Here is a 14,526-nt window from a genome sequence, read left to right as displayed (position 1 = left end):
ATATATTTAGTTTAAGTAATTCAAATCCTTTCTTATTCTTTATATATTTTCAGGAGGAGCTTCCAGGACATCCAGTGCTACCAGTGGTCTCAGTTGTAAGAGTGAGCGATCAGCTTTTGACACATCCAGTGGCCTGTTGCTAAGACCTAAGCCCCCTAATGTCCGTACAGCTTGGTTATAAAAACTCTTTTTACTTTAAACATTGATCATCAAATTCTTACTGAAGTGCTCTTGTATATTACTATCATTCTCTGTATAAACATCTAAATACTGCTTTAAGCAATTTAAGGTGTACAACAGTGACTTGTAATTTATTGTAATTCGATGCAAAATTGTTTTGAAAAAGACAACTTAATATAAAATCAGTGTTTCCTGTGAGGAGGAGTTTATATGAGACTTGTATGTATTTTACAGAGAAATGGTAGTATGCCGGTGTATTTTCTCAACATAGAAATTGGTTCAGCTGTCAGACTGACAAAACAGTTGTGATAGCATCGCTGAACGTTGGACCCAAGATGTTAGCTATATAGTTCTTGTTTGATGTGTTGTTTTTTTCGTTTCTTGTAAGCTTTATACCATGAGCATAGCTCCTGACTGACTTTGTTTTCTCTTTGCTTCAGAACTTGGGCAGTGTGACTTATAACTTAATTGTAAGACAGTTATTATGAAACAAATCTTGAAATTTGTTTTCATTGGTGGAGCTGATTTAGATTTGATGAGCAGATTGAGTGAAGCTTGAACTGGGGCCATCCTTGTGATTCACCAGAGGTACCTACTACTTCTGTATAAGGGAACGGAGTTAGATCTCAAACACTTTATCAACCATTCTGAACCATTTCAAACTGTGAGTATTAGAAAGCTCAACTTAGAAGCTCCTCTTTCATGTTTTTATATATTCAGGGAAAGTAGTTAATGATTCTGAGAAATTAGGTTTCTTTAGAGCTACTGCATTGTAAATAGTTTGTCCAAGGACCAGATCATCATAAGCAAAAACAAGTATCTGTTGAATCAGCAAAATAGCACCACCAGTTTGAAGGGCCAAGAAGCAGATCCTGAGTTGTGTCAGGACAGTGTTTTAAGGGATGCTGTTAATGAGTTGTGTTATACTTAGAGTTTATTGTTTTAAGTGAGAAGAAAAGAAAGAAATGCATTGTCTCACAGCTTTAGAAATTCCAGCTAGTGTTTTTAAGGGCTGAAAAAGAAAACTAAAAATATGATAAAGGGGAAAAATATCACGTTTGTTGAGGCTACTTTAAATGTCAGCTAACTTTCTTGCTTTGTTTTGGTTTGGGCATTTGTGTTGAACCCTGGAAGTATCATTTTTATCTGTCCCACTTTTAAAGTCCTAATAATCTTAAATGGAATTAGTAATGGCGAGTAGGGTGTAATATAGTTGACTTTTAAAATTAGAATATTTTTCTGTCAATCTATAGGCTCTTATACAACAAAGTATATCTAGGTCATGTTGCTTCTGCTGTCCTAATTGTCACTGTTTTCATTACTGGCCTTTTCTGTATACCTTAAAATGTATTGGAAAGTTTCTATATTAAATGCCAAATCTTTCTTTTTCTTAGTGTGAATTTTTGATCTGTAACCACAGTAAGATTTGTTCTTTGTTTTTCTGGGTTAACTCAAGCTCTGTAGCGTGCATGCCGAACTTACTTTTCTTAATACCTTCGGCAGTAAGCCAAACTGCATTTTACTCAACATCAATTCAGAATTTCTTGGTCTTAGTTTGTATTGATAGATTTTGTTTACGATAGGGCATGTGAAACGTGGGAAGAATAGGGTTAAAAAATTTATGTGAACACAAGCTGACTGTGAGATTTTTCTGCTGCTTTCTTTGAGCTTACAGTGTTCGTTCGCTGCTATCTGATATTCTGTTCTGGTGAACAGATTTTTTTTTTTTTAATTTTTTTAAAAATTTTTAAAAAAATTTTTTTATTTATTTATGGCTGTGTTGGGTCTTCGTTTCTGTGCGAGGGCTTTCTCTAGTTGTGGCAAGCGGGGGCCACTCTTCATCGCGGTGCGCGGGCCTCTCACTATCACGGCCTCTCTTGTTGTGGAGCACAGGCTCCAGACGCGCAGGCTCAGTAATTGTGGCTCACGGGCCCAGCCGCTCCGCGGCATGTGGGATCTTCCCAGACCAGGGCTCGAACCCGTGTTCCCTGCATTGGCAGGCAGACTCTCAACCACTGCGCCACCTGGGAAGCCCTGGTGAACAGATTTTTACATCACTTAGTGCTCTGCTTCATATATAAATTTTAGCTATACTAAACCAAGGTTTTTGTTTTGTTTTTTAACTTATTGCACTTTTAATGTTTGTATAACAACCTATCTTTAAGGAGCAATGCGATAATGTTGAATTTAAAATTCAGCATTTGAATATCTGCTCAATAGTGAGTTAGCCAATTTTTTTAAATTGATTTTTAAGCTGTTAGAGAAAAAAAAGTATGAAACCTTTTATGTAATAGCATTAGTTTCTGAATACATTTTGTATGGTCTTTGCTACCATATGTCAGGATACAATTATAATTTTATAGGTAAAGCTGTACTTTATTTTTGATCATTAAAAAAATTTTTTTCTTTGTATTTTGATTTTAGATACTAATATAATGCCTTTAGTTTTTACTGCGTTAACAGGGGAGGTTCATCTAAGTATTTCTGATAACAGGGGTTCAACTTGAAGTAAAAGTCAGGAAGAGCAACAATATTCATCTTTTCAAAGTGGAATTTACAATTCTGTTGTCATGATTCGTTTATATGATAAGTATAAATAGAGGGATAGGAGTTGAAAAATGTGATATTCTCTGATATAAGTCAAGGTGCTTTTAAGATGTCATGATTTAAGGGGTATTTTTATGAAGGAATTTTAAGTATACTATTTTCATTTTCAAGAACATAAAAAAAGTGAAGGATCCTCTAGCACTACTTTACATTTGGTTCACTTGTACCTAAGATATATATTTTGAAGATTTACACGTGCAACTAGAAATTATACTAATCCAAGATCTACAATTACTAGGCAAGGTTCTTACTGAGAGTTATTTTCATATCTGTCAAATGTTAAACTGATGTTACATCCTTTTTAATAAGATTCTATGAAAGATTTTGAACTATTAAAGTTATTTCCTAAGGGATAGCAATTATCTCATACTTCCCCTACTTCCTTTTTTCAATCTCCATAAAAAGCTGCTTTCTTAGCTACTACTCCGAATAAAATTTTTCTTGTTTGCTTATAAATGTAGTGTAATGCAGTGGTTTTCAGCTTGTTAACCCAAATGTCCAAAATGTCCTAGATAACTTTAAAAAGAAGTCATTGGGATGGATATGATTGTGTACTTCTCATCTTCAAATTCAAGTACTGCACAGTGTGAAAAGGATTATGACCAATATAAAGCTGGGGACACAAGTTTAAGTTATTCTATTTTAATAACTAAATTCATAAAATGTTTAATATTTTAAATGCCAAAGTCTAAACCTATAAATGATTGTAAACCATCCTAGAAAATGTGCTTAATGCTCATGAATACTTTATTTCTATGAATAAAGATAGTAAGAAACTTAAAAATCAACATCCGTTTTTAATTTTCCAGTCCACTGTAATGTGTTTTAGGCATGAAGAACTAGCTTGGCACAGTGAAGAAAGAAAGAAAAGAATGAAACATAACTGAGTTTTGATCCTATGTCTGTCTCTCAAATGCACTCTCTTATTCCCATTTTAAAAGTTAGAATAATAACTTTTATGTGCCTTACATGACTAAGAATTAGCGAGAATGAAATTGGAAAGAGGATATTAATATTTATATCTTTGAAAGTATGACGTTTATGTGGCAAAGTGTTTGCTTAAAATTACATTCTTGGGCTTCCCTGGTGGCGCAGTGGTTAGGAATCCACCTGCCAGTGCAGGGAACACGGGTTCGTGTCCCGGTCCGGGAAGATCCCACATGCCGCGGAGCGGCTAGGCCCGTGAGCCACAACTACTGAGCCTGCGCGTCTGGAGCCTGTGCTCTGCAATGGGAGAGGTCGCGACAGTGAGAGGCCCGCGCACCGCGATGAAGAGTGGCCCCCGCTCGCCACAACTGGAGAAAGCCCTTGCACAGAAACGAAGACCCAACACAGCCAAAAATAAATTAATTAATTAATTAAAAAAAAATTACATTCTTGTGCTTTCCTGGTGGTGCAGTGGTTACAAATCCACCTGCCAGTGCACGAGACATGGGTTCGAGCCCTGGTCCGGGAATATCCCACGTGCTGCGGAGCAACTAAGCCCGTGTGCCACAACTACTGAGCCCACGTGCCACAACTTCTGAAGCCTACGTGCCTAGAGCCCGTGCTCCACAACGAGAGAAGCCACCGCAATGAGAAGCCCGCGCACCACAACGAAGAGTAGCCCCTGCTTACATCAACTAGAGAAAGCCTACGCACAGCAACGAAGACCCAACGCAGCCAAAAATAAAATAAATTTAAAAAAAGAAATTACATTCTTGATCCTCATCTCTTCAAACCACATCATCTAATTTGTCCTGTAAAATTGTTATGATGCTACAACAGACACTCTTTTATAGCTTGAAGCAGTGTTTTTTAAAAAGTTCACATCAACATTTCATATGTAATATATGTATTATGAATGATAAGAAATACTCTTTTTAAAACTTGCTGCTAAAACATTAGTTTCGGAATTTTTTGGATGAGGGTTAAGTAACAATACCTTTGGAGTAAATCACTGAGTAGTTCTGCTGTATATTTGAGCTCTCAACTAGGAAGTTAAAGGATGCTTATAGCAAATAAGATTACATTATAGCAGAAAATTTTGTTTGGTTCTAAAATTCTGGTGACTGTTTTTTAGTCCACTTAGAGATATTTCTGGAGCCACCATAATACAATTTTAATGTTCTGTGTCTCTATTTCAGAATCCAGTTTGTAAGTTCAGGTAAATTGCACTGTTTGTTCTAGATATTTTTAAGGTTTTACTGCTTTACAAAGTAAAATTTACAAGGTAACATGTCATTATTTTACTATAATTTAATGAGACACGGGGTTTTTTTCCTATGAACCTAATTTTGTATCCACTATTATAGTAAAAGAATTTGGCTAGTCACCAAAAAAATGATTAAAAACTAAGGTTTGAAATTCTTAGAGTATGTATATTACAAAGATAGTCTTCACCAAAAATCATGTTACATTTATTTCATATATTTGGGGATTATAGCTGATCTCCAAGTTTTGAGTATGCTTTGGTTTCTTTATTTCATTAGGAGAATCTTTATGTTTCATGAAGAAAATATCCAAAATTAAGCAAATATATCTGCTTCCCATGTAGTTAGGTATACAAACTAGAAAAACCTAATTCTAACTGTTAATTTGAGAAGATTTCATTTTAAATTATATTTCGGGGAATGTGAGAGGAATGTGGTCTTTTAGGTGAATATCCACAAGAAAATGACATTCCATAGATTTTGTTGATAGCTGTTTAAGTATTACAGAAATACAGAAAGGGGCACAAAACAAATGTACAACTCATGTTGTCACAGAGCAAACCCCTGGGTCACCACTAACCAGATCAAGAGTTAGAATATTGCCAAGAACTCACAAGATCTGCACCCACCCCCCCGACTTTTTTTTTCACAAATGAGATTTTTTATTTGTCACCATTCAGAGTCTGAGTTTTAAACAGATTCTTGGACTGGTGGTTCATCTCCACCAGCTCTTTCACCTCCCTCATCCCCAGGCTTGTCCAGAATTGCTCCCTTCACCTTGAAGCTCCATGAGTTTTCCCAGTGCAAACTTGGGCTTCTTTAGCATTTTTACTTTTCTAACAAGTCTTCATGGAGCAGATAAATAGGCTGGCAAGCCTCTCTGTGTCTTGTCCAGTGCTGTCTGGAATCCATTTATTGACCACTTCTCTTGAGTCATTTGTCTGCACCTCTTGGGCTGTGATTTCCACCACCTGAATTCAGTGGGCCTGTGGGGCGAACTCATGAGATCCCATGGGGATCCCTCCCTGTTACCATCCTCTCTGCCTGCCAGAAGGTAACCACCGGCTTAACTTTTAACCACCGGCTTAACTTTTTTTTTTTTTTCGGCTTAACTTTTAACACCATTGTGCGGTTTTGCCTGTTGTTGAATGTCATACGAATGGAATTATATTCTTTCGTGTCTCGGTGCTTTTGCTGAATGTACTTATGATTGTGAGATTCTTCCACGTCGTCGCCTGTGGCTGTAATTCGTTGGTGCTCATTTCTGTGTAGTATTCTAATGTATGACTATACCACGATCCATTTATCCAGTCTGTGGCTGATGGACATTTCAAGTGGTTTCCAGGTTTTGACTATTACAAATAATGCCAATACGAAGATTTCTGTAGATGTGCCTTGACCTGCGTGTGCATTTTGGTTGGGCGTATGCTTAGGAGTGGAGTTGCTGAACAGAGTCTACATATTTGATAGACAGTGCCAGAGTTTCCCAGAGTGAATGTACCAGTTTACTCTCTGGCAGAAGTGTGTTAGTTCCTGTTGCTCCATATCCTTACTCATATTTAGTGTCAGTCGTTTTTAAGGTTTAACCATTTGGGTGGGTATGTAATGGTATCTCGTGATTTTTCTTTTTTTTTTCAATTTTTGGCCGCACCCCTCGACATGTGGGATCTTAGTTCCCCGACCAGGGATCAAACCCGCACCCCCTGCATTGGAAGGCAGAGTCAACCACTGGACTGCTGGGGAAGTCCCCATCTTGTGATTTTTTTTTTTTTTTTTTTTTTTTTAACTGCATTACTCTGGCTAATAAGATTGAACATTGGCCACTGGGATATCTTTTGTAAGGTAACTTTTCAAGCTTTTGGCCTGTTTTTCTGTTGGTTGGATGTCTTTTTCTTGTTATAGGAGCAGTTATGTGTTCTGGATATGATCAATCCCAGTGGAGTCATGTTACAAAAATTTTCTCCCAGTCTGGCTTGCCTTTTCACTATAAATGGTGTCTCTGAACAGAAATTCTTAATTTTAGTTTAGTCCAGTTTGTCAGTCTCTTCTTGCATGATTAGTACTTTTTAAAATGTTGGGTTTTATACATTTTCATTTACCCGAGGACATGGAAAAATGCTGCTCAGTTATCTTCTAAAAGTTTTGCCTTTCACACTTAGATATGCAGTTCACCTGGCACTGTTGATTGTCTCTATTTTCATTAATTGTTAATTTAGTTATTTACTTCCAGCTTTATTCTTTGGGTTTAATTTGCTGTTATTTTTTAAACTTCTTGGAATGGATGTATAGTTCACTGATTTTCAGCCCTTCTTTTCCAATAGATGCATCAAAGGCTATAGATTTCTTCTTAGCATAGCTTTAGCTGTTTCCCACAAGTTTTGATAACATGGTATTTTTATTTTCAAGTTCAAAATATTTTTGAGTTGCCCTTCTGATTTCCACTTTTTACACCATGGCCCTTTAGAATATATTTTTATAGGGTGTTTTAAAGTTGTATTTGTGGTTTTGGTTTAGTTTATATGAAAAATTGTAGGAAAAACTTGAAGCTCTAGATGAGGGTTCAGCGAGTTATAGCACATTAGCCAAATTCAGCAGCCCAGAGCCCATTTTCGTGGCTTTTACCTTTTTAAATGGTTTTTTAAGTCAAAAGAATATTTTGTGACGTGTGAATATTATACGGAATTCACATTTCACTGTCGGTACGTGAAGTTTTATGGACCAGCCATGCTGGGTTCATTTGTCTTATCCAGGGCTGCTTTTGCAATAGGGCAGAATTGTGCTGTGTCAAAGACCATCTGACCGACACAGCCTGAAATATTTACTACCTTGTCCTTCAGAGAAAAAGTTTGTTGACCCTTGCTCTGGATGATATTTTCTTGCAGACGAGATTTACTTTTGCTTCTGGCAGGCAGCAGGGGTGCTCACAATCTCAAATCGCCCTAATTCAGCTAAAGGGACGAGATGGTCTGAAGGCTGGCATCAGTGACTGCAGGGGCCAGCCGGTCTCCGGTTCCCTCTTCCTTGCTGCAGGAGGGCGCCCAGGGCTTCCCTCCCTGGGCGAGCCCCGCTTCCCTCCCTGAGAGGCTCTCAGAATCGCTTTCTAGTTCTCAGCCTTCCAGCCACATTTCCACGACTTTCAGACACCTCCCATCTCCTGGGGAAATGGACCCCAAACACCAGACTCTTCTCAGGATGTCTTCCCCCAAATCTTGGCCCCAATTTCCCATGCCCTGTTAGCTCCCCGCTGCCTTCAAGCAAATTTTTATTTTAAATAGTTTGAACCCTTTTTCTAGTCGTTTTCAGAGAGACCATTGGTTGGCACTACCTGGTCTGCCAGTATGGAAATCCTTTATGAATCATAAATACACTCTGCTTTGAGAGAGGATTCTTCGATGTTACAGTGAAACTGCCAAATGAGTTGTGTTAGTCTTGAGCCTGGAGGGGTCTGGGCAGCTGTCAGATGAAGCAGCCCCGTTTTCTCATCCCCCCCTCAGCCCCCCAGGGTTGAGGGTGGTGGTGGCCATGATCCCCGTTCGTCTGGTTCCCACCAGTGACTGAGTCCCGGGAATAACCCCAGCCTCTTCCCCCGTGCTCACTCTCTACGCCTTTTAAACCCACTGCAGGTCCTCACGTCGTCCTGCTGTTACCACTTTGATTCCAGGTAATCGAGTCTCACCTCCATTGCTGTCTCCTTGCCCCCAATCCCTTCTCCATGCTGCTGCCAAAGTGCTGAAGCGGAAACTTGATCACGTCACTTCCTTGCTGTAAAAGTTCAACGGCTCTCGAGAGACTGTTGTAGAAAAATGGAAGTCCTTCCGAAGAGCCCACTAAGCGCTTCATTATTTAGCCTCACTTCTCATCACGCCCACAGACCCCTTTCAGCCTTCCTTAAGCTCAGCCTCCCCCCAGACTATAAATTCCCTCAGGGCAGACATCATGTTTTACTGGAATTGTATGTTCTCTGGGTCTAGCACAGTGTAGGTATTCACATGATGGTATGAAAGGACTGATGGATAAGCTAAAACAATTGTGTCCATGCTTACCATTCCCTTTATTCTTACCTTTCTCTGTCCTCTTAGTCATGGGGCTTCAAATGAGCCCATCTTCCAAATCTGTGGGCAAAAATTCCCTTTGTCTAACCGACCCTCTGGCTACTATCCTGTTTTTATTTCTTTATTTCTTTGTACTAAATTGAGAATGCTGTGTGAGAATTCTTTGTACACACGGGTCCTTCCACCTTGGCTGCCACCTGTCTCCCCTGGTCCACTGGATTCCAGAAGCCCAAGGGTGTGTACTCTCCTCTGACATCTCGCTGCAGGCCTGCCACATTCACCCAATAACCCATCACTTGGTATTTCTCTCTTACCAACCCTCTGTTGTGGCACTTGTAGTCTCTAAGTTACTGCAGTTACTTATTTACATTCTTCTTTCCTCTGTTAAGACTCCTCCTCAGTGACAGGGACTGGGTCAGTCTGGCATTAACTTTGGCTCCAGTGCCTGACGTGCTGCTTTGGCGTGTGCTCAGCCGTGTGTGGGGTGAATATGTGTTGTCCCCCTTCTGCCCCACTCCCCACTCCCTCCATAACCTCTTAAAAATGCTGCCTTACCTCATCAGCACCGTACTGAATCTGTTCAGGTCACTGATGGCTCCCTCCTTGCCAAATCCCAAGACCTTTCTCTCTACCTCCTTCTTTTCTAACCTCTCTGGGGCATTTGCTATGATTGACCCTCTTTGAAATAATCCTCTACTTTACTTTGATGCCACATGGGTTACCTCAATTCTTTCTCTGGGTTTTGCCTGATGACTGGGAGTAGCACCTGTCTCTCTAACCCCTAATGGTGGTGACTCTTCTTCAAGGCCATCTCGGTCATCTTCTCTGTTGTTGTTTTTTGTTTTTTGTTTTTAATTTTATTTATTGATTGATTGATTTTTGGCTGTGTTGGGTCTTGCTGCGTGCAGGCTTTCTCTAGTTGCGGCAAGTGGGGGCCACTCTTTGTTGAGGTGCGCGGTCTTCTTATTGCTGTGGTTTCTCTTGTTGCGGAGCACGAGCTCTAGGCGCGCAGACGTCAGTAGTTGCAGCATGCGGGCTCAGTAGTTGTGGCTCACGGGCTCTAGAGCACAGGCTCAGTATTTGTGGCACACAGGCTTAGTTGCTCTGAGGCATGTGGGATATTCCCGGACCAGGGCTTGAACCCGTGGCCCCTGCGTTGGTAGGCAGATTCTTAACCACCACGCCACCAGGGAAGTCCCTCTGTTGTTTTTATACTTACTCATTTTATTGATTCTTAAGGACTGTTTACAAAAAATGCTACATTTAAGATAGTTTCCAAATTTCTATCTAGTCTTCTTTCCTTTACTTTTACATAGTTCTTTACTTTTAGGATCCCTTTTAGATGTTTTCAGTTACTTCAGAATCCTTATATCCAAAACTGAAGTCACTGACTTTCCCAAGTGCTGCCTCCTAACTTCTGTTGCCATCAGGGTAGTGTCATTTTTTCTCAAACATTACAGCTCAGCATTCTTGTTGATTAACATTTTTCTTCAGTGTCTGAATTATGTCCTGTCATTCTTCAAAATGTAACACATGCCTCACTTTCACTGCCGTCCCTCTAATCCACACCTTTATCACATCGTATTTGGATGACTAAAATAGGCTTTTAGCTAGAGAAAGCTTAGGAAGCACTCACTTTAGATTATATATCATGTGGTTTGGTACTTAAGTCATATGGTCTCAGGTATTGACTTTAGTCTGTGTTTTACATCCCAAATAAAGCAAGAGAAAATCCCTGAGAGCAGAGACCCCATCATGCTTTTGGATCTGCCACAGCATCCAGGCACATGTGAGACCACAGAGTGTCACTCAGTAATATCTGGCTCATCGATATTTGCAAGAAATTGCAAGAAATAGGGAAACTGAACTACAATAAAATGTTTAAAGATGCTCTAGTAAAGGGCTACAAGAATTAAAAATGAATAGAATACAGAAAAATTATATTCTACAAAATGTCTTATGAGACATAGGTAACATTAATACACACACTGTACATTAACAATTATAAAACAGTAGATTCTCATTATTTGTGGTAGTCATGTCCTATAGTGTTAGCAGGAGCACTGAATTAGCAAATACTGGTTCACTGCTCCTAAGGGAAATACAGGTTAGGTTCCTTTGAGCTTCTGGTCATATTTTTGTCAACCAACCAATACATAACCTTGTTTTACGTGTGTCTGTGTTTAAAGCCACATATTTAATATACATGGTTGATCCATTAACATTACACTCATGGCCAACAGCACTCATGCCTGAAGGAAGCTCATCTAACACACATATCTCCTCCATAAGGCACAGCACAGCCTTCCAGCACTTAGAAACCCTAGACATCACTTCATCACTACGCTTTGGGGCCATTTTAAACAATGAAATCACCAACAGAAAGCACAAAAAGGTGAAAAACATGGCACTGCATAGGTCACGAAAGGCCCCGTTTTCAGAGTGGGAGCAGAGCGGAAACACGAAGGCAGGTCATGGACTACTTTGACCTCAGCTGGGAAGGCACGTGTCAGGCAAGTTTTTCATTGCTCTGTTCATGTCCAGGAATGAACACACAGGGGTTAGAAATAAATTTTAGAGAGGAGTCTAGTTTGCAAATATGGAATCTGCAAATGAGACCAAGTGTACTTTTTCATGCACTGATAAAAATTGATATTCAAGAGAAGCAGAAAAATGAAAGGAATTTATGGCATGATAGATTTTGTAAAATTGTATTTAAGGACTTGAAATTTGAATTTAAGGCAGCCATCAATTTTCATCCATAACATTATATTGGGGTCAATGCATGACCCCAACGTGGTTGTCCACTTACTACCCTCTGCGTGTTCAAGATCCCACCCAACTGGAGGACTCGACTTTCCCCAAATACTCCCCAGGTTCTCTGTGTTTTTTTCAGATGCACCTTTTCCTCATTCATTCTTGCATTCAACAAACACGTATTAAACACCACCCATGTCCCAGGCACAGGCAGTGAAAATGATGATCACCGTCCTGAGTTTGCGTTGCACACTGTAGGTGTTTTTAAATTTTGCCTCAGCACAGTCTATGGTCCATATTCTACACAAAGTAAAACAGAATGGAAGCCATTATTCAGTTAATTGAGGTTTAAACACAAACCATGGAGGCGAGCCTTCTTTCAAAGTTACACCCTTATGAGCTGCCTTCTTCTCTGTCAGCCTCCATACTTTTTCCCATACATGCAAAATACAAAATAAGGTGGCTAAAAAGACAGAAGATACCCATAGGTGAGGCTTTTAGGGAGAATATCCATAAAAAATGAAAAGGGCTTATTGGGGTGCTGGTAAGAGAAGGGGTGCATTTAGGGAGAGAGCTTTGCAGGAAAGAGGGCTAGTGAGGAATCCCTGGGGGCGGGACACTCCATTCCCAGTTGTTACTTTAAACACTTCTCAACCCTCCAGACCTTCAAGCCTGACAGCTCTGCACGGTGAGAAGACTGCAGAGCTAGGATGGTAAGGGGAGGTACTGCCTGTCGAGGCTGAGGGGTCTGGGGGTTCTGGGTGCGCTCAGGAGCTGGGCTGAGGACTGATTCCACAAGGCTCCTTACACAAATCTCCGCTCCCGATGCCTCAGGGGTAACACTCGCGGGGATGGGGGAGGCCAACATCTGGGTCACGTGCAGAAGGAGGACAGTGACACTAATAAATGCTCAGTCCCCTTCTCCACTTCCCGCTCCTGCCAGGGAGGGCCCGCTGTTCGCTCACTGCCCACACTGCCCACCTGCTTCTCATACCCCACATCCCGCACCCCCGGCTCACTCTTAGGCTTGAAAATACTCAAAGGGCTGGCCTTAACTTCGAGATATACTTCACAAAACCATTTGTCCTCCTAGCCTGCCCTGCTTTTCTTTTCTCTCCATCAGCAACAGAATTTGGGCCGTTTCTATCATCCTTAGCATTGGAAAGCCAATGAGGACAAGGTATCCAGAAGGCGCCTAACAAACAGCGTTTGTGGCCTGGCCTTGAGGTGGCCTTAAGAGACTTTCTTTTTAGCTCTCTGGCCTTTTCCAGAGGCAGAGACAACTGCTAGATTAGGAAGGATATAACCTTGGAGGTGGCCAAACACAGACCTTAGTTACTAGAGTGAAACAAGGCAGCCGATTTTTTATCGGGGAGGCGGGAGTAAGGAGAAGAGATTGGGAAGAAGGGTAAAGAACAGAGGGTACCGGGACTTCCCCGGCGGTCCAGTGGTCAGGACGCTGCGCTTTCACTGCCATGGCCTGGGTTCAATCCCTTGTCGGGGAACTAAGGTCCCGTAGCCAAAAACAAAAACAAAAAAACAGAGGGTACCGAGATGCCCCTCAACCACCTGTCAGGAGAACCATAAAAGACATGTGCCTGCCCTCCAGGCTTCGCCAGCAGGTAGGGACTTGTTTCCTCCAGGTCACTCCCAACAAGCAAGGACCATATAAACTGCGTGTTCTTCTGGACCAATAATGCTTACTTTCCTCTTGCAAACAGGTTTATGAGAGTCAAATCCAAAACTGACTTTTCCTGTAGGTCTTGATAAATTGTTGCAGAAAAGAAGTGCTGGCAGATACTTTCTATACCCATGTATTTAAATCGAGTTATTTTCTTTCAAGGCCCACCTTCTACCACTTCCCCCAGTTCATCTCCCGGCTCCTAGTCCTACTCAGCCAGGATTCACTGTATTAAACGTTACATTATTTAACAATGCCATGTCACTCCTCTCTCCTAACCCCACTTGAGCTTTTTCAGAATAGGCTCCTGCCTTTTTGTATCTTCCACAGGACCTAATAGGCATTAAATACCAGCTTGCTAACTGATTTTCAATGAATACTGTCTACCTGTCATAAAATTCCAAGTATCACAGTTCTCTAAAGGCACTAATACAGAGCGCTTCCTAATCACGCAAAGCTCTTGAAACTGATTTAAAGCTTTTAGTGGAACCTCAGAATTCCTGAAGACAGTATGAAAGTGCATAAAGTAAGGTAAGATTATAGAAGCTACGATCCGTGTTACCACTAAGAGTCTACAGCAGCATCGCAGGAGGTAAGGTGAAGAGAGACGGCATAACCTATTTCAGTTTGAAAACCAGAACCTTAAGCCCTGTAGGTGCTCACATGATACATAGTATAATATCTGACATTTAGAAGCTTGGCCACGGAGTTATAAATGAGTCATGCTAGAAAATAAGATTGATGGTCTTATGATTTTAATCCATTTGGCAGTTAATAAGAATTCAGTAAAATAGCATGCATTAAGTGGTCTTCACTGACATTTCACATTCAGTTATTCATTATTGTATCTTCAGTTAATTATATAAGTATGATAAGTTATTTTCTATTTGCTGTGGGAATTTAAATGTAAAATAAATACAAAATACATTTGTGGTTTAATGAATACTCAATGAAGCCTTTTTTTTTTTTTTTCCTGAGGTATTCCTTTCAATCTGGTTTCATCCCAGATCTTTCTTTTTACTTCCCCTAGGAAGAGTCTATTAAACCACACGATGGA

The 14,526-nt window shown here is 40.4% G+C and overlaps 1 protein-coding gene across 3 annotated transcripts in view; it reads left to right on the top strand.

The window, feature by feature from the left end:
- Positions 1-3,824, top strand: part of CFAP97 (cilia and flagella associated protein 97) — a 40,853-nt gene extending 37,029 nt beyond the window's left edge. For 2 of the 3 annotated variants that reach the window (XM_068532094.1, XM_068532093.1), the window contains exon 5: positions 54-3,823. In XM_068532094.1, coding sequence (XP_068388195.1) covers positions 54-181 — 128 coding nt within the window. In that variant the 3' untranslated portion in view covers positions 182-3,823. Of the gene's footprint in view, positions 1-53 lie in introns of all 3 variants that reach the window. The other variant, XM_068532095.1, reaches the window with a different exon arrangement.
- The last annotated feature ends 10,702 nt before the right edge of the window (positions 3,825-14,526 follow it).

Source organism: Eschrichtius robustus, chromosome 21 (genome assembly GCF_028021215.1).
Source record: "Eschrichtius robustus isolate mEscRob2 chromosome 21, mEscRob2.pri, whole genome shotgun sequence".
In the NCBI taxonomy this organism is placed as follows: domain Eukaryota; kingdom Metazoa; phylum Chordata; class Mammalia; order Artiodactyla; family Eschrichtiidae; genus Eschrichtius; species Eschrichtius robustus.
This window is presented reverse-complemented; position numbering and strand designations above follow the sequence as displayed.